The sequence below is a fragment of the Boleophthalmus pectinirostris genome, unplaced genomic scaffold, assembly GCF_026225935.1.
Source record: "Boleophthalmus pectinirostris isolate CB_2022bp ecotype Guang Dong unplaced genomic scaffold, ASM2622593v1 HiC_scaffold_7, whole genome shotgun sequence".
In the NCBI taxonomy this organism is placed as follows: domain Eukaryota; kingdom Metazoa; phylum Chordata; class Actinopteri; order Gobiiformes; family Gobiidae; genus Boleophthalmus; species Boleophthalmus pectinirostris.
Genome location: NW_026571473.1, coordinates 17902483 through 17929471, shown reverse-complemented (window position 1 = coordinate 17929471; position 26989 = coordinate 17902483). Strand labels below are relative to the sequence as shown.

The 26989-nt window shown below is 38.2% G+C and overlaps 1 protein-coding gene and 1 pseudogene across 1 annotated transcript in view; one reads left to right on the top strand and one right to left on the bottom strand.

Annotated features, from left to right (window-relative positions):
* Nucleotides 1-25297, bottom strand: part of faf1 (Fas (TNFRSF6) associated factor 1) — a 40344-nt gene extending 15047 nt beyond the window's left edge. Inside the window, exons 1-12 of the mRNA XM_020924766.2 lie at nucleotides 25003-25297; nucleotides 23735-23803; nucleotides 22963-23009; nucleotides 20285-20553; nucleotides 20089-20180; nucleotides 19920-20011; nucleotides 15415-15520; nucleotides 11035-11121; nucleotides 4789-4884; nucleotides 4595-4718; nucleotides 4458-4521; nucleotides 4299-4380 (exon numbers count right to left, since the gene is read on the bottom strand). Of these exons, the coding sequence (XP_020780425.1) occupies nucleotides 4299-4380; nucleotides 4458-4521; nucleotides 4595-4718; nucleotides 4789-4884; nucleotides 11035-11121; nucleotides 15415-15520; nucleotides 19920-20011; nucleotides 20089-20180; nucleotides 20285-20553; nucleotides 22963-23009; nucleotides 23735-23803; nucleotides 25003-25062 (1188 nt within the window). The 5' untranslated portion in view covers nucleotides 25063-25297. The remainder of the gene's footprint in view (nucleotides 1-4298; nucleotides 4381-4457; nucleotides 4522-4594; nucleotides 4719-4788; nucleotides 4885-11034; nucleotides 11122-15414; nucleotides 15521-19919; nucleotides 20012-20088; nucleotides 20181-20284; nucleotides 20554-22962; nucleotides 23010-23734; nucleotides 23804-25002) is intronic.
* LOC129412206 (5S ribosomal RNA) lies at nucleotides 21790-21907 on the top strand (annotated as a pseudogene).
* Nucleotides 25298-26989: the final 1692 nt, after the last annotated feature.

Below are 26989 nucleotides of genomic sequence, written 5' to 3'. Positions count from 1 at the left end.
ACTACACAGGCTTATTGCTTACTGAAGTTAATTTAGTGTTTAGGAGAACAGTAAAAGGGGGTGGAGGTTAGAAAAGAGTGTTAGAAAATGTTCCTGGACTCCAAATGACAGTAAGAATTAACTACAGTTTCAGTTAGTGTTGAGAAACATCTTTGGTCCCAAAAGTGTGTTAAAGATTTTTTATTTACTCTGAAAAATGAATAAATATGCAATGCTGTAATAACTGCAGTATTACCATATTGTGATATTAATGTGTGTTGTATCAACTCATTAGTGACCCCTGAGTATTTTTTGGCATAGCTCAAAAATAAGACTAGACTTGACTACTTTAGTTTGGATTACCTTGATTTATTTTGGCTATTGTTGCTTTTTGTTAGGAAAAACAGATTTGAGTAGTACCGTTAATGAAGACTGAAGCTGATGTGTGTCTGGACCTACAGTGTGAGACTTCTCTGTGGCGTGTCTGTGAAGTCATGTTCACATTACACGACCATAAAACCACATATGAGACCTTCAGTGCAGCGCCTGCCTGACTCCCGCTGACCAATGTAAGGCCAGAACTGGGCAAAAAAACAAATACCACGCAAAATCAAATGGTGAGGGGTGTAAACAAAACTTCTCTGTGAAGCCGAGGCCGATATGGAGAAAACAAAACAGACAAATCACTCTATTTATTTTACACCAAATGCCAGGAGCCTGTTCAGGTTAGTAGCGGCAGGGCCAGACAATATTGACGAAGCTCCAAATCCAAGGATATTGACACCATCATATAAGCCTGGCACAATCTCCGCACTGACAATCTAATTAAAAAGCAAACACACCCACAAACATAAAAGGTTCCAAAGGACATTGTTGGAAATAATGCTCTCTAAATTACATGTCACTTCTCCTGTTATAAAAGAACAAAGAGGGACAGAAAAAAAATCGCAGGCTTCAGTCCGTTCATTTTCATCCATGGCTGTGAAGGAGGAGTCAAAGTTTCTCAGGAGCCCATAATCTAGGCTACATATGCCAGAAGCAGAAAAAAAAACTATGCAGGGTGTAAAAAGTAAAGGGAAGTTGAAAATAGAAGTTGTACTATACTGTGGCCTGTGTGGAATGGGAATGGGAGAGCACTGCTGTGTTTGCTCAACGATTAGTGCTTTAGAATAATCTCCAGGGCTCCTAGAACGAAGGAGCTGGGGACTCATTCTTCGGGCCAATTCAACGGCCTGAAAAGATTAAACACTCACGCTGAGAAGACAAGCAAATTCTGTCAGGAAAGGAATGAGCGCGAGGGGAAACGGGAAAAAAAAAAATCCAGAAACACGCTTAATGCAGGCATCCAAACACACACGGAAAGATTGGTCTGAGGTAAAGGGCTCAGACTCGTACACATGCATGCTCAATTAGCACAAGTGTAAAGATTAATCAGCCCGGGCATTTGGGCCAGCTGAACTCCTTCATCTTCAAGTTAAATTGTCCATACGCCTTGGTTCTAGCTCCTCTTTCAAGTTGAGTCCTTTGTGAGGCCTGTCTTAGTGGGGAGGAGCAAATCCCACATTTCAGCCAAATTACTAGGTCCAACCTGAGCAAGACAGTAACCCCGCAGTTCCTCCACACACCTGTTCACCTGCTGTGAACAAATAATAAATCAAGTCAAAATATAATCAATATTATACATAACTAGAAAAGGCCATGAAATACATTGGCCTGTTTTTTTTATGACAATTACATATTATTTTAACACCTGGTTTGACAAAGAAAGGAGGAACAAATATATCAGCTGCTAAAATAAAAAAAAGCATGCTTATTAGGACTTGGCATAGATTTTACTGTTGGTCAAAATGCACTACCTGTGCTATAAAAACAATTATATTTTAGACATTTGTAATTATGAAAGAACGTTTAACAACACACATACATGCACAAAGTGAATTTTTTTTTTTTTTTGCATAGTCGCAAAGCAAGCAATTATCTTATACTATGACTGTGGCCATGTCATAGAAATGAAAATGCATATCATCTATGGACACATTTAATATATTTAGTTTCAAGGAGTATCTGCTTCCCATAGTACTTTTAAAGTCCAGTCTTACTTTTACCAGAGCTCCTCTAATGTGTCACATATGGAAACACAGGGGACTGCTGGGATAGTTGTCCATGTAGTGATTGTTCTACAGATGGCAGGCTCAGTCTACAAAAGCAAACACTTCAAAATGAAGAGCTCAAATGGCTGATCTAATGACCTCGCGCACATAGTGGGAAAACACATTCAGATCGATGACCAACCACAGAGCCTGCTCCCACCCACCACCGGAAACGCATTATCCCCACATCTAAATGATAATTAAACTACCCAACTGTTATTTATAGGCATCCCATCAAGCCATAAACATAAAGACAACAAGTAAATAGTTCAATTGTCTAGCCAGATCATTTAAGCACATAAATATATTTCTAAAAATTAACTAGGAAGCTTGTTTTGTCTGAATTGATTTATTTCTAATCCTTCTGATATTAACTTTGCTGTGATTACTTAAGGGCCAGTCAACAATCCATGGGAGAGTGTTGCTTGTCATTTGCAGTCATAAATCTGCAAGCTTTAAGTCTATCTATATGCCATATGCCAGGCTGGCCCGTCCGTGCTCTTTCCTCTTGACTCTGGAGGGCTGCCGTGGGTGTTAAAGCGGATACTTGGCGGCGATAAATCCCTCAAGTCCCTTCTCGAGTGAGGCTATGAATTTTGATGTGTCTTTGTGTGTGGCGGACAGGAGAGCAGAGGAGAGCAGGGCTAGAGTGATTAACCACTGCGTTGATGGGGATTTAGCCAGGATCGTGGTTAGTGATGGGTGGCCTATCTCTCTGTATGCTCCGGCTAACCACTGATCCCCAAGAGGGTTCAGATCAGCTCAGCTCTGGAGCCCAAAGCATTTTCATTAAGGATGGATTGAGTCTATCTCCACAGTCCCCCAACACACACCTTCAGAAACACTTCATCAAATGTAGTGTTTTGCTTAGTGATTAGCCTCTCTCAGGCTTTAAGAGAGTGAGACCAACTTCTCAGTTTTAAGACACGCCAAATAGTCTTTCCTTCAGTCAAATCTTCTGTATTCCACTATCATTTTAATGAAGCAGGCTGTTTAACAATAGGGACACCAAACAAAAATCCTATCCAAAAAAGAGCTGAGAGAGTAATGGCTAGAAGGATGGAAAAGGGCCGGTATAATGGTGGACATATGCTACTGTGTTATGAAAGCGTTGACGGCAGCATGTTTTGGCCTGTAGTCTAGTGTGCCTGTGACAAAACAGGACAAACACAGAACAGATCAAATAGCTTCTGTTTTCATGCAAAATTCTCTAAAGCCACCCTAACCACTGCACAGTTGGCGGGCTAAGTCACACTCGCCCACAAAACGCTAACTACAGAGAAAAAGAATACTATTTTGCACGAGCGCAGCCTGAAGTACAGTGGCACAGTAGAGAGTGTAACACCAGAGAAGCACTGGCCATATTGCAATGGCTTAGGAGAAGAGATCATCTGGGAACAAGGCAAAACGCCAAGGTTTTGTAGTTTTTTTTCATGCTTCGGTTTATTTTTGACTATAAAACTTTATTACTTGCTTTTACATGCATTATCCTAAAGTGCTTCCTTTAGTCATTAAGCTATAACAGAACTAAATTAACTCTTACTTCTACTTTTTAAATCTTTCTTTATCACTGTCTCAAAAACAAGTTGCAGATCAATACAGACATCCCGAAATGGACAGTAATCCCAAAGAGACGTGTGGAATATATAATAATGTATAAATAATGTCATGTCAAGATTAATCAGGGGTTATAAAAAATGTGAAGGAATAAAAAAAGGTAGATAATTTTTGCTACTTTTTCATTAATCACAGTAAAAGTTTTTAATATTCTGTGGTTTAGTGTATTAAAATAATAATCTGATGGCCACAGATTGGAGAGCTCTATACTCATCTCCACCACTTAACAAGATATTTGCTGCTTTGTGTAAAATGACACTGATCTACCTGTGTGACGCACATCACATGAGCAACAACTACAAATAGCCAGCACAAGAACTTTTGGTGAGGCAGTTTGTCACAAACGCAATTATTTCCAATTGCACTGAGTGTTCAATCCACTTTCCTGAGCTAGAGATCTAGGGGATGCAGTGTGGAAGTCAGGAGAATGTATGTGAAACCAATATGTTGCTTAATGGAGTAAATATTTTATTGTCTAATTTTAAAAATTGTACCATGGTGGCATTACCCAAAGACCCAGTAAAAGATTAATCATCAAACCATATTACTCACGTCTCTGGCTTTGCCATAGAAGGCCTCTTGAGATGCTGCTTCCAAAGACCCAATGAAAAACATGGGGTGGTTCTCTCCATACCTGTACACAAACGATTAACATGAATTTTGCTGTATGCAGCTATACAAACTGTTTCAGAATACAATTTCAAAACTCACCTTGAAGAAAATTCAGCAGTAAAGTGCAGTAAGGCATCAGCTTCATTTTCACTGTTTTCTGGCACTAAGGAACACAATAAAATCAATTCAGGTGTGAAGCCTGACAGAGTAGATACTGGCTCATCTGCAACACATACTCATAGGTGATTTTCGACTACTCGACGAGCCCATTCCAAACATTTCTGAGTCGTCGACTCCAAACTCTGAGGCATCCTCAAAGTCATCGCCCTCACTGTCGCTGATCATATGGACATCTGCACACTACACAAACCAGAGATACTTACTATAAGGACTCCAATATGGTACAATGAAGAACTTTGTGTGGTCATACCTCTTCTGTTGGCTCCTGAGGATTGGCTGGTGATGACCTCCGACAAACACTGAGGTGATGGCAAGGATAACTAATACCCGAAACAGCTAGTGTCATCTAAAAGCACAAAAACAAAACGTTATTTTAATAGTTTTTAAACAAACTAAATTTTAAGGAATTCTAAAAGTGTGGCCTTTAGACTTTTGCCTTGTATTTTAGAACTTTATTTTCACAGATAATTGTTTGGATTACACTTCAGGCAACAGGCTTAGAAATAAAAAATTTTTTTTAGCTTGGCTGTAGTCAACATAATGGCAGTAAATGGAGTTTTATTAGTAAGGGCAATTATCAGATCTCTTAAAGTGTACTGTGACCTCTCCAAACATAGTAACTCCAACATGCAGGAATGAAACATTTTATATACAAATTTTAAATACTCTTTATAAGATGATAGTGTATGGCAAAAACAACAGACTAATGAGCTCCCAAATCCAAAGGCAAGAAGAAATTCCTGTATTCAGTGGGGACTCATTATAGACGATGCATCTTTGTCTAAACCAAAAGGGATACCCACAACACATCTATCACTCTTTGTGCTTTTTGGTGTAAATTAACCCTTCCTCACATCCAAACACATTATATTATTATACAACTTGTCCAGATGTTACAGTCCAAGTCTGAGAGAACATTCTCTTTTCTACAGATAATGCTTAGGTAACAGACAGACCTGACACCCTCTGCTGGCAACAGTGGGGGAATCATGAAGGAAAAGGAGCAGTGCTGTTGATAAATTTTGATAATAAACTTTTTGTCCAAATGTCAAGTATAGCACTAAATCAAATTGACCGGGCATCCTAGTTTCAACAAAGAATTGAAACTTGAAACTAAAAAAAAGTACTTAGTAAGACTGGATGCTGGGTATATTCAGTTTCTTTAAAATTACATAAACTATGTTATAATGAACTGTGTTGCATAATTTGAACTGAATGAAATCTAGGCTGCTGTTGTAAATAATTTCTGTAGCTATATGTACAGATCATTTATGTGCAATATATCTATGTCAAGATTTTTTTGTTAAAACTGAAATTTTGAAACTTGTAAAAACACATACAGTACTTTAAAAAAGTACTTGCCCCCTTACCATTTTCTTACTTTTTTTGCACCTTTGACCTCTTATCCACTTCAGATCAAGCAAAAAAGTAATTGCCCCCTAAACCTAATAACTGGTTGAACCACCCTTAGCAGCAATAACTGCAGTCAAGTGTTTGCGATAACTGGCAATGAGTCTTTCACATCACCGTGGAGGAATTTTGGCCCACTCTTCTTTGCAGAATTGTTTTAAATCAGCCACATTGGAGGGTTCCCGAACATGAACTGCCTTTTTAAGATCATGCCACAGCATCTCAATTGGGTTCAGGTCTGGACTTTGACCAATCCTCTCCAAAACCCTCATTTTGTTTTGTTTTTTTAATCCATTCAGAGGTGGACTTGCTCTTGTGCTTTGTTATATATAATATATAAATGTAAATATAATAATAATCATCACAATTACCTTATCATTTAACAAGGGGGCAGTTACTTTTTCACACATGATCACGTAGGTTTGAATAGTATTTTCCCTTAAATAAAATTATCACAGAAAAACTGCATTTTATGTTTACTTGGGCTTTCTTTGTTTAATACTTAAATTTGCTTGATGATCTGAAACAGTTAAGTGTCACACACATGCAAAAAAGTAAGAAAGGGGGCAAATACTTTCTCACAGCACTGTAGGCTACATTACTTACTATCTAGTCATATATTAAAGTATTTGTAGTTGCAATCAAAGCATAGAAACCAGATGCAAATAGTTTTCTGGGAGAATGAACTTGTGAACAAGAGCAACGAGGCAGCCTTGGTGAGATAAGCAGTGAAGCCTCTTGTCCCCTGCAGAGGTCCTATGATCTGCTCCATTGTCAGGTGCTATGGCACACAATGAGCAGCTGGACATGCTTGAATCAGGAGACGATTACATGCAATGGCAATTGGTTTTGAATAGGACTACATGGAGAGTTACTTCTTTTCTCTCCTTAATAGTGATCCTTCATGTTGGCTTTCACTTCTTTAGCAAGAGAGAACAGTGTAACCACTAGACCTTGTCAACAACATAGACTAGACCAAGTCCTACTGTGCGCTATACACTGATAAGAAGCAAATGATCTGACAAGCAGTATATGAAGGCCTATCTCTTCACGCTCAGTATTGTGCATATTGTTAGAAATTGTGACAAACCCAATGGACCAGAAGAAGCCTCACACAATTGCAGAAACCCTGAATGCAGTCTGTTCATTTACATGGCTTTTTATACATTGGAAAACAATAACCAAAATTAACAAAAAACGTAAATGGACCAACTGAGGAGGAGTAATTTAATCGTTTACTGAGCCTGTAAGTGAGTAGACTTAAAGTGAAATGGGTTATTATATTGACCACTGTGTTTTCAATTCCCATCACCTCAATAATGAAATGGAAGATATGAGGAAAGCGGTTTCTCCCCAGATAAATCAAAAATGAATAACATCCAGCTGAGGCCCCACCACGTGTTGTCTTTAGCAAAGAAAACGGCTCAGATATAGCAGTGGCCAGACTGATCTGCAGTGTTGAAACTATACAAACTCAGGATAATGTCCCTGAAGGGGCCACAGGCCATCTTTGGACACAGCGACTTATAAGAGTGCATAATATCTCCCTTACAGTCCACACTAAACGTCTTAGGATGGAAATCAAAATGAGAATACTCAGTATTACAAAAAACGTCAAGTCTCACAAGAAGCCCATTTATCAGTTTTATCACTCCAGTCTTCTGTTCAGTTGCACAAGTGTCAGGCTCCCTGCTCATAGCAAACTCTTCCTCCCTAATTTTTTGTCCAATTAAATCAACCATTTTACTAAAATATCTACAATATAATGTAAATTCAGAATGAAATCTACTCTTTAAGAACCTTTAAAACAGCATCAGTGCAGAGCTCTGATTTGTAAGTAATTTACTAACAACCCCACCCATTGAAAAAACACATCTTTCTACAAGAAGAATAAAATTAGTACATAATAATGCAGAATTCAAGCAACAGGTTCCTTGCATTGAAAGCCACTTTCATTTTTTTCCTACAAACACTAGGCTTACTACTAGATTTGACTTTTTACTATATGAATACATAAGCCGAATGCTTTTCTCCTCACACGCAATTCGAGTGGCAATCAACTTGAGAATCAATAGGAGAGAAGAGCCCCATAAAGCCCTTCTGCGCCAAAGCTGAATGAGGGGCTTTGGGCTAAGAGCCTAATAAGTGTATAAATAAAGTTGATCACTTCCCTTGTCAGTGCCGGGCTGAAGGGTTTGGGCTGACATGGATGCAAGTGGGGAAGGTGAAAAAGAGAGAGGACTGGTTGAGTGCCTCTCAATCCTCTTCTTTGCTTTGACCCCACGGCTTTTCCTGATGTTGAGGTACACAAGTGCAGCTTGGTGGCTCAGCGGTAAAACGTGGAAACAAGGCTGAAGCGCCGCAGGGCACAGGGGGTGGGGAGTGAGGTTAACCCCCCTCCAAAGACCCGCTCCCACATTTCCAGAGAAAAGCATTGGCCTCTCTTTTTGGATTCTTTTAATTAACACTTGCATTGAGGCTTCAAGCATTCAGGAGCCGATACAGGGAAGGAATTCTCTGTTCATGACCCCACCACCTTTCTCTTCAAGTCTTTATACTCTTTTCCACACTCCTTTTTTTTCTTCCATCACTCCCTTCTTTCCTTTTTGTTTCTGTTTTTCTCCTTCCTTGTGTCGGTACTGTTTGGATTAGCTGACTGGCTGTGAGTGTGAGATAATTACTACTGGAACCTTCAAGAAATATAACCAAAACTCAATTATATAAAGGGTCTCATAAGCACTCCGTAAGAAGCCTAATTTTGATCATTCTTTGTTTCAGCTATAATTTATAAGCTGCAAGTGCTGTCTCATATCCTTTTACCTGTACATGAGATGCAAACAACTAAACTAAAACAGAAAAAAAACACGCGATAATACTTGGAGAGGGTAATGAGCCTGAAGTTATGTTTTTATAGAAATTTGGATGAGTGGAAATATCAAACACAGTCCACTATAAAGTCATGGTTCTCCTACCAGTTAAGCAAGTGCATATCAGTGGCCAGTGGGGAATTAGATGGAGGATGTGGTTTGCAAGACAAGCCACCATAATGGCTATGCAGCACAAATACATTAGCAAACAGCAAGAAACACTGCATAAATGTCAGCAATTACTGGTTGAGAGGAAAACTGCATGTAGAAGAGTGCGGGAAATGGGATCTAATAAAGATCTTCCGTGACCTGTCAATCACTTCTACAGGTGTGGGGGTTTCACTGCCGATCAAAATGTCTTCAGCTCTGTGCCGGGTCAGAGGGTGGGATACCAGTGAAGAAGACTCAAGAATTTAGAGGAATTTGAAAAACAATGTCAAATGTTGTCATTTGTAAATGATTCAAACATATATATATTTTTACCAGCGTAAATATTACAACCTGTGATTTAAATGAGACAGAGAAGGAATTATTAGTCAAACTCATTTGGAGGTTAAATCTAACAGGGTAATAGACCAAATCACTTTCCAGCCTTTTCTTATTTTGATATCCCATCCATCGCATGCATTTCCGTGTTTAGTGGTAAAAAACAAAAGTATATATAACATAAAATGTAATCAGAAATCAATATTTATCAAATGATATGTTTATATATTTTTCATATCATCCTATGTTAAATGTGAATCAGCTTTATGCCCAATCAGGTAATTAAATCTAACTAAAGACACTCACTCACAAAAATGTGGGTTGAGTTACACCTGTTTTCACTGTAGGGAGAACTGATTTCCCATCATCAAAGACCTCTGTTAACAATACCAAAAATTCAAGTAACTCCTTTACACACAAGAAATAATATAACTGACCATTCCACAATTGTATCTCACAATCAGGATTTGCTTCAGTCTATCTTGATTTCAGCATAATGAACAACTGATGTGCACAAGCAGGAAAGTTACTCACTAACGATAAACAAGTTTAGAAGTAATCGATTCCAGTAAGCAGACTGAGGTGCAGAGCCGTAGGTAATCTGGGGTCTCTCCCTGCCATGTTTATTGGCACAAACCCCAGGAGATGCAATGGGGCTAATGAGCTAGACACTAACACTGGCTCCCTACCCAACCACTAGGCCGGCCAAGCCATGGGCTTTCTCTGTTAATACCTTCAGACGTTTCAATAAGAGAGCTATGGCCCCAGCGCAGGCCATTATTACACTTCTGTCTCACTGCTTTTTAATATCTCTCATCCACAATACACCTACGCCACTGAAGTGTGTTAGCCAGGTGCTGACCAGGCCTGTGATGCCACAATGAGGAGCAATCTGTTTACCATTCAAGGCCATAGAATCCTATACCACAGGGTAAACCAAGCTCTATGGCCACAAGGAATGTAGAGTTATAAGCAGAATGGAAATACAAAGCCCATTTACAATATCTGCATGTAAAATAACATTAACTGGTGCTGAGCCAAATGTTTACCCTTACATCATAACGTTTGGGAAATAATTTAATCACACTCTGTTCTTTTGAAAAACCAGGCACCACATAAAATATTACAAGTGAAAATGTGAGAACATTTTTACACTGAAAATGACAAAAAAAAAAAGGACAAAACATAACCAGCTCCCGCACAGACCAATAAGGAAAACGTTAGCTCAGAGTTAAAACAAGAATGTGTGCAAAAAAGCTCCACAGTGTTGCCTGATACACCATACTATACAATTAGTATGGGAACACATATGCTGTCAAAGAAAGACCAGGACAAAAGGGGTCAGGGGTTCCCCTGGGTTCAGTATGAGGACTGCTTCAGATCAGCTTGACTGTGTTTAGGATGAATGTGTGGGAAGAGCGACCCTGGGACGAGAGAGGTCACAGGGACTCAATGATGAGAGCTTTAATGTCCACAGATATCGCCTTCTTCTGCTTTGACATCTTAATTAGCTCCAACAGCTTACTTCCATGCTTTTCACACATTTGGTCAGTAACAGAAGATTCACATACAAAAAAACAATATAAAGTCACTGTTTTTTGCCAGTATGACAATAATTTTAACAAACATCATGCATCTGACTGAAAGCTGTCTACAAATGAATAATTCTAAGCGAAAATGAAGTAAATTATTCTTGTGTGGTGTAATTGTTGAAATAGAAGAGTTGTTCTTACAGAGTCATCAGATGCAGACGCTGGCCATCCTTCCCATTGTTGATGTCGAACTGGGATGTTTGTCAAGTCTGAAATGTTTCTCTTCACCTGTAAACAAAAATAAAAATTTAAATAATATATTATTTTTGTTACTATGTAAATGGCTGACTGGATTATATCAAATATCGTGACTGGAGGATGAAAAAAACGTTTAATTAAGGCCAGAATTCTCCAGATGCCAGACTAAAGCCTACCAAAAACAGGCCACACTCTGAAATGGACAGAATTTCTCTTCGGTCATTCATGCACAGATGCATTACTTAATAACATTCCCCTCATTTAAACAGTTAGGAGCCAGCAGCTCCAGTCCTGTCGAGCGCAGCATTACACTCTTCAGTGGGTTGTTGGTTTAAAGCCTCAATGCCAGGCTGATGTGCGCCAGCCGAGGCTGATCAAAGCTCTGTCGCGTCTGAGTGCTGGCGGCCGTGGATCTAGTGCATTTATTCTGCTGAATTCTCGCCTTCAGGCGTCCACGGCTGGACACTGATGCTGAAAAAACTATCCATTGTACATGTGTAGATCCCCCCACACAGGACAAATCCTGCCTTTGTAAAAAGAGCTAAGAAGAGATAGATCCTTGAGCATAGCAGGACTGTTGGTCATGGACGTGGAAACTTTAAGAACGCTACAAACAAAGTCAAAGCCAATGTCAAACACAAAGCAGCAAACCAGTGGAAAACAGTGTCATGCAGGCAGAAGAGAACTCAATTCATTTGAATATATATAATTATATGTACTATAGATAATGAGGTTGTATTAAAGAATATTTATGTACCCAAATTGAGAAACAAATGTGCTCTAGAAACTAGTCAAATAAATAATTTAAGTCGAACCTGGCAAGCGAAAAAGCAATTCAAAGAACAAACAAACTGAGAAAAACTGAAATAATAAAAAGTGGCACAGACCACTGGTTGTCTTTCTATTGTAAATCCCACGGTATACTAGTGAGAGCCAGCCCTTATGAAGAGGAGCTATGGCCAAGAGAGCAGACTGGGGTCAGAGCGGGTGGCCAGTGTTATTACAGAGTGTAATATCGCTGTTTGACCAGCCGCACTACAGGGATTTGACTGACCGGCTGGCTGGCCCATGAATAGAGCACAAGAGGCAAGAAATGAGAGGCATAAACACTAGTAATGAACAGTCTGCAGTCAGAGGTTAAAGAAGCATCACAGAAACAACAAACTTAACACCCACCTCAGAGAGAGAAAGGTGGGAAGGACAATAAAATGTACCTGGCAAAAGACAAACTAAACGCACCGAAGAAGGAAAACACAGCTACATAGGCCAGCACCCTGAAGCTATCATGAATCATATAGGCCATTCTCAGCTGAAAATGCAGTGTGACTAGAAGCAAAAACATTAACACAAAATATATTTTAAAAAGTATATATAAACTTAATATACAGATTTCAAAGAGTGGATAATTACATCTGGCCTTCCAAACCTATACAGATGGCACTGTCCTATGCTGCCCCCTGTCTGTCAAGTGAAAAACACCTACATTACCTTCTTGCTAACACTGAATTATACAGAATAATTATAAAAACAGAATAAGAACCCCAACCCCAACCCCCCCCCCCAAAAAAAAAAATACAAAAAATATGTGATTTGTTTTATTTGTTTTTAAATGTATTGCAAGTAAAAAAAAACAATGATATTTTTGATAACAGTAAAGATACAGAAATGTTTTTCTATACTGGCAGCATGGCATGTGATACTCAACATAAGAAGTATCCTGAACTGCTGTGAGAGTTCCAAGAAAAATGAATGACATAGTCAATGTAAATTCCAATTGCCTGTAATCCCTTACTGGAGGCAAATCAAAGAGAAGTAAAGGTTTCCGTTAAAGAGTCACAAGTTCTCTCTCTCTTTCTTTCTGTCCATTAAGCACCAGATGCCCTTCTTTGAGTCCTGTTCGATATGGCCTTTTTTCTCAGCAGTACTGCACTGTATTGGTCCCTGTATCGCCCAGCTGCGAGGCAGAGCACAGGGCCTGGGGGGCAACAGAAGAGGAAAATCCCCAGGACAACTGGTCTGGTCACGGACATCTCAGGCCCAGCGGCTCTGTCTATTCTACCCACTACTTGCCTGGCAAACATTTGCTCTGCAGCTTATGTGAGGAGCTAGCCAGCAACTTACCCCCTCACTCTTGTCTGTTAATGCCAATCAGGGTCTGCACAGCACTGTGCATCAGAGATTGAGAAGAAAGAAGTTAAGATGGAGAATAGAAGGATGGAAAGGGAGGAGCGAGGGCAGCTTTAAGAGAGCCACAAGGCAAAGCTAGAGCCTTAGGCAAAGACAAACAAGAAGACAGGACTCTATGCCTATTGATATGCACAAGCAGGGACCATCCACTGGTCTACAGCAGAGACAAAGGGAGAAAAGGCAAAGAAAGATGCTCAGCAATCGAGTCCATATGTGTCTGTGACTGGACACAGTGGCTGGCTCAATATGGTGTTACTTCTTTGTTGCTTTCACAGCCAGTTTATAGTCAGTCCCGTGCCTCTTACAGTTAACATGCTTTTAAAAATCACATACATATTTAAAAATTATGAAATTGCTGTAGAAAATAACATAATTTTTGGCACAATATTGGTCATATCAGTGTTAAAAGATCATTGTTTGAATACATATTTCTATACTATGCTTTACCCCTCTGCACTGAGAGGTTAATAACAGGATAGGTGTAAATAGCTGTCCTGATCCCGCAATATATTAGGCATATGATGAGTGTGCTTGATGCAGGTTAAAATTCTGGGCCTCATTTAAACTGCATGAGGTCTTTGGAAGCCTAAAGACAAGCATGCGTAAGGAAAAGACCGAAACATGAAGGGCTGTTTAAAGCCTTATTGTCCCTTCTCTGTCCCCTACGGCCTGTTACAGCACCCCCACCAAGCCAACAGTCCTTCGCCTCCTTTCTGCATCCAGTGTCCCCTCCCACATGGCAGGGACACCTCCCCAGTGTTTGTAATCCCAGGAGAAACACTTAAGGTTCACAGCGGGTGTTCATCAAAACCATCTGCCTGAGACGAGAGTGAGAGAGAAGGCAAAGGAGGCAGAGGCAAGGACCGAGGAGCTTGCCTGTTCTGGTACAGATGTTGGTCAAACTAATACGATCAATTAACACCATTACACGCTCTGCAAGCAGCCTTTTTATCATCATCATAGCATCATCAACACTCACACTGAGAAGCCCCACCACAATGGCCCTTTTTGGAAAGCTAGTTATAACCAGATGTGGAGAGCAAATTGCTGCTACTATTATATTTTCATCATTAAGCAATTATAATGACAGAATTTATATATAAATACATTAAAAACTTGTCTGTTAACATTTATCTGGGGAAAATAAAAACACAAACACAAAAATAAAATAAGGCTAAAGTATAACTTCATATGTAATAAACAGAGCCACAACTTCCAGCCAAAACGTGTGTGAATGTTTAGAGGTACAGCTGAAGTATTGTGTTTATACCCATTAATACACTGAGAAACAGTTCAATCTAAAACTCACTGTAGAAGTGAACACTGTAGTTGTGTCCTTAGGCAAGGCACTTTTCTCACCTTGCTTAATATGAATGCAGTGTGAGCTTTGAGTTTTGAAAGGTGGATTTTAAATTCAGTGCATTTTTATATTTTTTCTGTAACTCAGTACTCAAGTTTTATTTGATTTTTGTACTCTTTGAGTAATTTTGTACTCACTTTGAGTAATTTCCCTACCAAGACATAAAAAAAATACTTGACAGAACCAGAGGTCACATGCCCTTAGAGAGGTTTTTTTTGCCTCTCCACTGACAGGACGCTTCCTGCTGTGAATAATATATGATGCTAGTTTGTGTTTTCCAGTGAAGAGGGTTAACAAGGAAAAAAATAAATGCATAATTACAAGTTGTTGAAAATTACCGAAGGGAGGGGGAGACGCTTACATAAACAAGTATTACAAAGATGGAGATGACTTACAGAAGACTTCCAATGAAAAACTAAATCTTTAATAAGCTACAGAATGTACTGGATAGGCAGTGTCTTCCTAGCTTCATAACTAAATCAAACAGTCACTCATTTACACTGCGTCCCAGTCTGTATAAAGTCAGGAGAATTGGAGAATGACACAGACTCCGGGAGTGAAGAGAAGAGGGGGGTGTACTGAGGCGCAGCTGTGAGAGTAATTATGTGCTCAGAAATGTGATCATTTGTGATGAATAATGAATTGATGCCTAAGATAAACTAGCACTGTTAGGCAAAAAGGACGGCTGCCGTTTTATGGGATATAAAACAACTGTAAGTGAATGATCAGTGAATATTTGGTGGGCTGTTATATGAAGTAGTAGGTTGAGGTCATACCTCCTGTATGGTTCTGGAGCCGGGGAAGTTCAGGCTGTAGTCTCTCTGTGCCTCACGATGACTGATGACCAAGAGAAAGTTCTGGTTTAATGAATCTTGTAGAGCACTGTATAAAATGACAAATGAAAAGGCAAGTATAAATTAATACATACAACAAATCATATAATGAAATCACAAAAAGGGACATCAAGTACTTTAGCAATTAAAATAACCATGTCTGATAACAGACAGGCTGAAACTTGTTAAGATGTTGTATCCTGCGGGTAGAGAGAGGGGAGCGCTCCTCTGGGGCCCTATCGCCCACTTCATTGATTGTGTCTTAACAAGCCTGGCCAGAGCAGTGCTTAACACAGCAGGCTACCACAGCCATGACCACCTGCACTGGAACAGCATGATGCCTATCAGAACATTCTCAGTGCTAACAAACCTGAGGAAAAATGTCCCTAATAATAATGAATTAATCACAAATAAAAAAAAAAAAATCTCTCATCAAAAATATCTGCATAGGAATTTTTTTTCTCTTAACCTCAACCTTTAAGCTGTCATATTTTATTTATCGAAATGTAAAAATCACAAATGGTAAAATACAAGAATACAAATTTTACATAACACTGGAATCACTGGGGATAATTTGGAGGAGACAACTTTTGGATGCTTTATTTACAATAAGCTGTGAGGTTAAGTAGCGTTTTGAGAAAACTCTTGGTTTGTGAGACTGAATATCAATAGGAGGCTTAGGGGCCGAAGCAGCCACTTAATCAGGGCTCAGAACCCAAGGAGAGCAGGAACAGTGGAGAGAACCAGAGGGATGGGGGTATTAATATGTAGCACACATATTAATTATGCAATCACACTCTTAATCTGCGCAGATCTGGACGAGCTTATGTTAACAGAAGCTCAAATTTACTGTAATGACAGCATATTTACATTGACTAAAACTACGAAATCAATATGTAAATGTAATGTTTGTTGTAGCTAACTGAAGAAGATTGGAAATGTGTGGAGAGGAAAGGCTGGATGCATATGTAATGGGCTGAGTGGCAGAAGAAGAATGATGTGTGAGAGCAGAAAGGGTAAGGACACATAAATAAAGATCTATCTAATATCATGATTATGTTTGGACACAGTCCTGAGTTACTGCTTGCAGGAAACAGGCTTCTAACTCAACAATGGTAAGAGTAAACTGAATGGAAGAGCTACACTGTCCTGTGAAATCATCAGTCATACGGCTATGCAGGTGAGATACACTTCACCACTTAATACTAAATACTATAGCCAGCATGACATTATATAGCTTGATAAAAACAAAAAATGAAAAACTATGCAGGAAGAATTTATATTCCATACATCTGGACTGGTCAGCCACACCTTACTGGAATGATGGGGTTAACAAGAAAGAATGTCATTTAACTTTAAGGGCAAAGAAAATTGAGCTTTTTGGAGGGGAAGAGAACAGGCTAAACAGATTGGTTTCATTCTGAGGTAAGTCTGTCGCCTAAGCTGCAAGTCCCCACGGCGCAGAGCAGACTCTAGACCTTATTAAACTAGCAGTGCCAGACACAAGCGCACACACAATGTGACATGTGCCTGCTAAACACAAATACCCATACACATTGTTCCCAGTGCAACACCATAGTCACCAAAAACAACCCAGTAAGGGCTAAATATGCATAAGCAGCTCCACACAAGGTTCTCTTACCTCCGCCACATTTTGCACCCACAACACAGCAGAAAGAAGCGAAAGCGTTCATGAGCTGCCTTGTTTTGGTCTGCCATCTTTATAATCATCCTATGTCTTTCCTTATCTATTAACCTTGCTTTAGCCTAAGTGCTAGTTAGCATCAGGAAGCTACAGCAATGGCTGACACAGTGATATCCAAGACATGGGAAAGAGATAACAACACAAAAGCTAATGAATAATTTTGCTATTTCAAATTAAGTTTAAATTAGAATAACCTTTCGTTGGCAAACATGCTTGCCCTGAGCGAGTGAGGAGAGCAAATGAAGAAAAAAACTGACTGCATTGAAATATTCATCAGGACCTTATCATTTATGCAAGGGATTAGGTCCTCCTCAACACCCGCTTGTATTCACAGGCAGTCATCAATATGGCCACAGACTAAAGTCTTTGGCTTAAAACCCTGTGATTGAACATCAGTATTTGTACTGTAAGAATATTTTCTCAGAGTCATTAAATTTTCTGTAGTAGTAGTAGTAGTAGTAGTAGTAGTAGTAGTAGTAGTAGTAGTAGTAGTAGTAGTAGTAGTAGTAGTAGTAGTAGTAGTAGTAGTAGTAGTAGTAGTAGTAGTAATAGGGATAAAATGCCTATTTAATCTGTTGACTTTGTTTCTTGTGCAGTAGAAGCCAGATCTGAGAGAGCAATGTCAAGATGGGGATGTCAAGATGATTTAGTTAATCAATAATTGTGATTATTCAGATCAAAATATTTATACATTATATTTTTATATTTATATTTTCTGATCATGACAATAAAAAAAATATATAAAATAAAACAACCTTGTGTATTTTATAAGCAAATTTAAATAATTTTTATTCAGTAAATGGTCCAGAAACCTAAACCTAAATGCAAAGTGATTATTTTGTTTGTCTGTGTCACATAACATAAAATGAAGGATTTCACTGTTCCATCATGCTGCCAATAATGATCTGTAGTTTCTTCTTACAATAATCATTCAATTTCAGATACAAATAATCAGAATCATGGCCATTTATATTATATAAATGTGAAATCTCAGTATAATTACTTAAAAACATTACCATGTAAAATTATACTGTGCATTTAAAAGCAATTATTTTTTACTACAGCATAAGGATATAATTACTAAAGCTTAAATCAATGTTATGTGAGCATGATTGGATAAAAATGAATTCAATTAAAGTTAAGTATAACTTGGTAAATAAAAGAAATTACATTAGCATGCGTTAATCTAGATATATGGAGTGTTTATTTATGTTGCAGCCTGGTAGCTTGTCTGGTCCCTCGACAGAAGCCTGTACCCCCCATTATTGTGAAGATATGTGTGACCCATCTTAACACCTTACACCAAAACAGAAATGCACACTTATTGAAATAACACATAACACACTGCAAATTCAAAGGAGACCACCCACTGTATTTAGACCAAAATTTCCCCCCAAAAAATAGCAGGCAGAGAATAATGAGGTCCTAACACCTAAAATGATATCGATAGCACTTGATGAAAATGGCTGTGTCGCTGCTAAAAGACACAGCAGGAAGTGACGGAGTGAGGAGACAGTAAGAGCGGGTGGAGAGACGCTGGGCAGATGAGGGCCATTAGCTGCCAACACAATATCACGACCACTTATTGCCCGGCAAAGCAGCCCACCACCACTGGACTCAACAGTAAATGTGTGGTGCCCATTTTAGGACTAGGCAACTAATGCAATTTATTTGAATAAAGAACTACTTGTTTGCAGATGGTAATAACTGGCTTTTTTTTTACTGACCGGTCTACAGCCAGTTATCCTAAAAGCATGTGGTTTGGATTGACATTCAGACGTTAGAGAAATAAAATTGAGAATTTTGTGTGCTAAATGGCACTTAAGTTAATTTGTCTTAGTTTGTGAACATTAACATTAAATATATCAAATTTAATGGGTAATTGAGAGAGATAAAAATGAGGGGGAACAGGCCATAACTTAACATACCACCCCCATCAAGTTTAACTGAAAACATGTTTAGTATGAGAGACATGAGGCAAGCACAGAATAAATAATTATAAAATCTACATGAATCTTCAGTGAATATAAAGAATAAATGATTAAAGAATGTTGAAGAAAATCATACATTTATTGAAATTGGTGTATAATTTTAAATATTTGTAATTAATAATAATTAAATAATTCTAGAAAATAATTAAATAATTCTAGAAAATAAATAAACTATTCCTCTGTGCACCTATTTGATTTAATACATATAGCAGTTGTGCATTCCAAGTCCCACAAAACTCATAAAGCCAGTGTTGTTTGGGCCCCTGTAACTTAATTTTAAACTTGAAATTGTACCGACTGCCATTTTAACCCATTTTTTAGAATAAAGGAATATGATTTGCAGCAGATTAACCATGAATTAGAAAATAAATTAAATGTAAATGAGTAGAGATCAAAACAGCTGAGTAATAACTACAACAGCTGCTGCTGTATTGGCTCACATAACAAAGGGCATTATTATTTACACATTGTACAGAGAATGTTATGGAGGATGCTCTTTTCAAAATGTCACAACAGAAATGTGAGAAAATGAAAATGTACCAGGTCAGTAGTCTCATAGACATCACAATGAAGAAGTGTCTGAGTCCAGTCTACTGAAGGCAACCACTTACATTTAATCACCTGCTGCCACCTGATGTTCACAACACATCATTACACTCACAAGCCAACAGTTGGTATTGTTGTTATTGGTTGAAAAGGGTATGTGATAAATAGAATAAATATAACTGTGGCTTTGAGGCTGTGGCTGTTACCTGTTTGTACTGGTACTGGCTGCAGGAGCAATGTCAGGGGTCAGGACATAGAGGCTGTTGTTCTTGGGCAGGTGTAAACTCCTCAACACGGTCTAATACAGAAACACAGATTTTAATTTTAACTTTCAGATGTAATGTTAGATGAATACTGTTACAATATTTAACTTACACTGTCAGATACATCCCCACTTTTCCAGCCTTTCAGTTGCATTTTAGACACTGGTATCCCAAGTTCTGACTCAAGAATCTGTTTGATGTCACCTGTAAGTTACAGGAAAAATATAGCATAACATAGCACAAACTTTTCAATTCTACTACCAATGTGAATGCATCTGCATTGGAAAGGTTCAGATTATTTGGCTCACCGACTGTACTAGCTTCCTCTACAACAAGCTCCACAGAGCGCTGCCGGTACTCCACCCGAAAGTGGAGCATTCGAGACTGCCGTTCTACAATGTGTCGTGAGGAGACATTGAGGGGACAAAATGCTGAGGCAGACGATGGAGGAGAGGATGAAGACGAAGAGGAGGAGGGTGGTGGTGGTGGCACAGCTCCTCTAGCTTCTGCTTCTGCGGCTTCTGATTGGCTGACAGGTCCAAAAATGTTGGCTTGACTTGCCTGACTGGAATAAGTACTGTAAAATATAAACAACAAAATGTTTACATGTTTGATCTTAGAGGGCCTAGTTTTGTAATGACCAAAACATTACTACTGGAAGAAAATTCTCTATAAGCCTCACAAAGAAAGGACAGGACATAACTTGCAGCTTCATCATTGAACAGAGGCAAGTGCTCAACCAACGTCTAATAACGTCCAACAGGCGTAAACTTAGGCACCAAAAATACTCTTAAATCATAAAAATATATGTATTTTTAAAAAGTTCATCACAGCATTCTAATCTTTATAGTATTACACTGACCTGGAGGTCAGGTCAGAATTCTATGGTAGAATTTGCTATTTAACTGTCAGATTGACCTGGTTTAACATCTGTAATTACTGGGCCTACCCACATGAAACAAATACTGTCACAAAGTTGTTTAAAGATAATGGATATTAGGTTTTCACATTAGCTTCACAGAGCGGTCATTATACAACACCAAAGTCATCTATCAGTTTGTCAAGCATTTAAAGGCATAAGATTCTTGATATGGTATGGTATGGTATGTTTGAGCCAATCCCTAACAAATATATAAGGTTTGACATTTATGGATAAAAAAATGTGGATAATACTTCCAAAAACAGTGAATTTCCAATAGAGTTTCCAAAGTGTGCACTGGCTTAACATTAGGTTAACTGAAAACTCTGAGACGTGACAACACAATCCCCATCTCTATATGAATGTTACTAACTATAACTTTCTAATAACAAAATGCTTTGACAAAAGTGGACAGTAGTGATGCATTTTTGTCTACTTTTGGCTTAGTTTTCAATTGGCATCAGCTAAAACCACATCATCGGAGTCTGTTTACTGGGCAATGGTGACACATACCAGTGCCAGGCACTTAGTAAATGTGTTAGCTGTTGGTAATGCTGCCAGGCAGCCTCCATTCATGCCAATCTGTACCCTTATAAATGCCCAGAGATATTCTCATGACCCAAAACGACTTCACAGTGCAGAAGCTTGAACTCAAATTAATTGAAGAATGAAACAAAATAATGGTTTGATACACATCTCCAGAACTTAAGGCTTGTCTCAAGGGAGGGCAATCATTTGACAAACTTTTGGTAAGACACAAAAAATGTAAGTAAGATTGTTGAAGATGTTAGAAAAAAAAAAAAAGAAAGTGGAGAAAAACAAAAGAAAAATATGAAGCAGGCAAGTTATTTATATTTCATATATCTTAATTCATACCATGTGGCCATACCGACTTGTTGTGGCCATACCGGCTTGTCAAAGCCTGATTCTGTCAGATCTCAGAAGCTAAGCAAGGCCAGGCCTAGTTAGTACTTGGATGGGAGACCACTGGGAAAATCAGGTGCCACAGTGAGGTGTTGTGTCCATAGGCAAGGCACTTCACACACATTGCCTAGTATGAAAGTGGTGTGTGCGTTGAGTGATGGTGGTGGTTGGAGGGGCTGATAGCGCAGATTGACAGCCTCACTTCCGTCAGTCTGCCCCAGGGCAGCTGTGGCTACAATAGTAGCTTACCACCACCAGGTATGGAGTGAATGACTAATGCTCTGTAAACCGTCTTTGAGGGTCCAAAAAAGTGTTATATAAAACTGATGCATTATTATTATTATTATTATTATTAAACAGAAAGGGGATTTCAATACAGTAAATTTAAAGCCATAATTTGAATTAAAATATAAAGAGCCATTTGCACTGAACCGACAGACAACTGGTGCAGGCAATCATTTTCACAGCTATTGGTTTAGGCATCTCACTTATGGTTAGGTAACACCATATCTGTGCTTCAAGAACAAGATTTCCCTGCCCCACCAATCTACTACTGCATCATTGAACAGTGAATTTAGTTTTTCTCAAAGACCAACTGTAACTTAGATGTTCTAGCAGACCTGCATCATACTGGCATAACAGGGACATGCCAGAGGAGAAAGAAGGGCTCCTTCACGAGAATAACACAGCTTCAGGATGTGCAGAGGTGTCAAAAACCAAATGGCTGTGTGGAAATTGCGCATCTTCCTGCAAACAAGGGCCCTCACCTGTGGGCTAATGACTGGGCCTTTCATAAAGTTCTTTGAGATTGAAATGTTCTCATGAAATAATCCATTAGTTTGGAAGTACTGTAGGTGCCATAAGAAACTGATAAGAATTTTATGCAGATGCCTCATGGAGGTCCTGCCTTCAAGGCAGTAGAGAATGTCTGTCCACTGATCCAAACTTAGGAGTTTCAATGTCCTTAGGCAAGACATTTAACAGTGTCTGCATTGGGTGAGTGGTTCCTTGATCTAAAGTGCTCAATAGAGACTGAATTCTATAAAATAGGACAATTAACCATAAGTCTCTTAGCAATTCAATAACATTGGTACATGTTATTTTTCATTTAATTCAATACTTATTTAATTAAAATAACATTACCTTTGCAAAATTCCATTTTCTTGTGGTATCACTCCATTGATTGCTGCCTGTAATAAGAGTAAAAAAATTAAAGTATTTCGTTTTTGAGGAAAGAAACGGAAGCACTTTGTGTTTTCTCTCAACTGGGAATAATTTTTAAGATTTCTTGGTTTTCTGTTCTGTTGTTGTGATGCTTTTCCTAATCAGCTTTAAATATTTCCAATGACGTTCCGCCTTTCAAGAGCCATTCCAGATTGATAAATGTGTAGAACTCAAATTAGTGCTACACACATATCAATCTGCCATTAGCCAAGTTATGGATAATAATTTTGAGAACCAAAACACAAAATGTTAAATATCTGTTATATTTATTGAATAAATCTATGTTATAATTGTTACTGGACAATTTGATTGTGCTATTTACTTGGATTAGAAAATTCTACATATACTATACCAAGTAAGCTGGGTAAAAAAAATATGACAGGAAAATACACACACTGATCATAACAATGGCCAACTCAGACAAAGCCTTTGTTTAAATCCAACTCGATTGTTGTTGAAATGCAGGTGTCATCAGAAGTTATTTTTGCCTAGTAAGTTAAAAAAAATACAATTACAAGCTCGAAGTTACCACTGCACTCATCTACGGAATATTCTGCATTGTTAGTTGAAGAACTTTCTATGAGAAACATCACAACAGTTCACATGTGCATGAGATTCTAAAATTTCACTCAGTCTTGCACTGTTTGCATTGAGCTATGAAATTATTACTGATCAAACCCCAAGCACTTACCACTAAGTCCCAGTTATTAAGCTCTAATAGTGTGATTGCCTCTGCAATGTTGTCAATCCCAGTGCAAGCCTGCAAAAATAAGACATAAACATTAAAGGTACTGCTGTGTGCACTTGTCCAGATTCAAAAACAACTACACAATCTTAGAGGTTGCAATATATCACATCAGAGAGCCTTTTTGGATTATTGCATCCTAGTTCAAATTTATGATCTGGGAACCCAAATTGAGGAACTCTTTCTGTTGTTTGATGAGATTGTCAGTTTGAAATCCAAAACAAACTGTAATAGTGAGTTAAGGCTATAACTAACAATTATTTTAATAGTCAACTAGTCAGCAGTCATTTTAAAATGTGTTAACTAATCAAAGCATTTTCATTTTCATTTCTACTATGCACTGAGATTAGTTAAACTAATTTCAAACCCAAATTAGGTTGAAATAAGGTGACTATACACTTCTAGATAAGACAGAATTGTTTATTATTTTTGACATTTAGATTTAGTAATTATTATAATTTTGGAATGTGTTTTAAACTCTATTGTCCAGTTAATGATTACAGTTAAAAGTGTTAAAAGTGAACACATATATGTTACATGTGAACATGATACACAGTTGCCCAGTCGACTGGATTATTTCCATTAATCATTGCAGACCTACTTGAAATAATTCCTCAAATCCAAGAACATAGCAATGTTTATGAAATATTTCAGAAAAATCCGGATACAGTACATTTCATATTGCAAAAACAGTAATTGCTATACCAGACAGTAGTATTCAAAAAGATAAACTAGGAATTGTCTTCTTCTGGTTTATCTTACACATTTTGAACAGAAAACGTTATTTCCAGTTAGAACAAGTCTAGTCATATTTGCGACAGAAAAAAAATACAGGTTTCTGTCTCTCAAGGACTGATTCCTTGATATCCCAGTCATGTAAACAACTTGAGAAGTCTTTTTCCGCTGTATCTTGAATAAGTAAATACGATATACGACACAAATCCCATGTTTTGTACTTTAAAAAGCTGTTGTAACTGTAAATAAAACCTACTGTTAGATTACTGTTAGAATAATCTGATGACCTACAGTACAGTACAATTTTCGTTTAGCAAGCTGTCAGTATGTTAGCTTCGAGGGGTTAGCTACCCCCGGCTCATGTCTGCTGATACGGTGCATCAGGTTCGTCTGTTCTGCTTAGCAGAACTTTGTTTTGATTGTTGTTGAAATCGGTTTACTACACCCACTCTTAACTATATATGCATTGGGAAACAGACCTGAAAGTCAGCCAAAATCATTTCCCTGTCCATGTTGCTATCGCCGCTTTCGGAGGCCATGGCAATGACTGGCTAAATACAATCCGTCCACTGCTTCACGTCGTTTCTTGCCTCACAGAGGGGCACAACTCTTAAAATACTTCCCTATAACGTGTTGACAAGACAGGGTTGACAGACCAAACACTATATAGATATCTAAACGGTGTACGCACAATTAAAATGTACAAATCTACAAAAGTAACGTTATAGTCTTCAGTTATCTCGTATCATTATTGTGAACGATTCCATTGCTTTACGGCTGGCGTAAAGAAGGAACAAATGTTGTAAAACGATGTCGTGAACCGCTTAGTTTACTTTTGTTTTGAGAGACCTTTATGGGCCAATAAAACCACAATTGCTGCATGACAAATTAATAAACTATTGTGTAATTATAATTAGTGGATATCCTTTCTTTTCTCAAAAAACTAGCTTGAACCCTTGTATTCTAAAAAAAAGACTGATATAAAATAATGAACAAGAACTTATATGCACTGTAGTCTAGAGTTACTGCTTAATTAATTCAAACCTTATAGATTTACTGTGCAAACATGTGCAAACTACATTATTACAATATTATTACTCATTTTGTACATAATCTATGCCAGTTGGATGCAGTTTTCCTTGGTCAGGTTTCTAAATAATAGCTATAGTCTAATTCTGCATAGGCTCATTACTTACAAATAGTTTAGCGATAATTTGCCTTGCGGATGTACTCCAGCAGCAGCTTTTGCTTGAAAATACTGTCAAACGTGTTTGTTCTCATTTCTACCGCTAAGCGGCGCTATTATAACGGGAATGGCTGTCAGATGCGTGGTTAGGCCACGGCTTCGACAGTATCATTTTAGCAAAAGCCATCCAAGCCGACGAGCCCGCCTATTGTCAGCTTTTATCCAATCAATGTCTCCAGACTCATTTTGGTAAGACTTTCAAAAATGTATGAAGAGGGACAGGCTCCACTTCCTACATTAACCAACGCAGTCATTAGTTTTGATTGTTCGTCTTAAATAGACCAGATGTCTGCATTTTTAAGGCACACTCGGGACACTGTATGATACGAGCGCCTTTTTTGCGTTCATAGCTGTATGGGAGTATGGTAGGTATCATTATTTTTTATTCCAATGTCGTATCAAGTCGTAGACTTATTCTTCTTTAGAGCTTGGATTACTTTAGAAGTCTAGAGGACACCAATCTTTATAGAGAGCTATTAGGTTGATAGTAAGCTATTATGCTGATGAGTCCGCCTACATAATGGGCCTGGGTCATAGGGCTAAGTAGCCTAAGTTTGAGTTGGTCCGTGTTAAGGTATTCTGGATAGGTCTGTGCGTCTTATATAAGTTTAAGGCTATGTACGGTGTCACAACTGCGTTGGATATTTGCATGTTTTGGAATCTAAATTGAAAAACTCAGCTCCTAAGACGAGTTTGGATAGCAACAGTCAGTTTACTCTAAGGCCAATGCAGTTAATGGAATTTTAATTGAGATTCAGTCATTTATGATCGTCTGTAATAGCCTATGTGTAGGTTGCCTGGCTTTCATTCTACTTTTTACTTGTTAGGTTTGGTTGGCCAGGCAAGTAATCTTTTTAATCGAGGTCCACAGTCAATCTTGTGAGTATAAAGCCTGTGGTTTGAAGCAGAGTTTAGACTTTGGTGGAATACATAGGACTATTTTAGATAAAAAATATGTCTTGTTTACATTTAGGAAATTGATAATTTGAAACCTATTTTTGAAGACAAAATAAAATAAAGTGATCAATTGTGATCAATGAGGAAGAAAATAAATAATTATTTATACTAATTGCACAGCCTTAATAGCTCAAGACCATAGAAGACCATATATGCTCAAGACAGTCCAGGTAAGGAAATGTGAAGAATTCTTTATTATCTTATTTCTTGAACTCACAACAGGCTAACCTAGTAGACCCAGTAGATGGGTAGGCTATAACTGT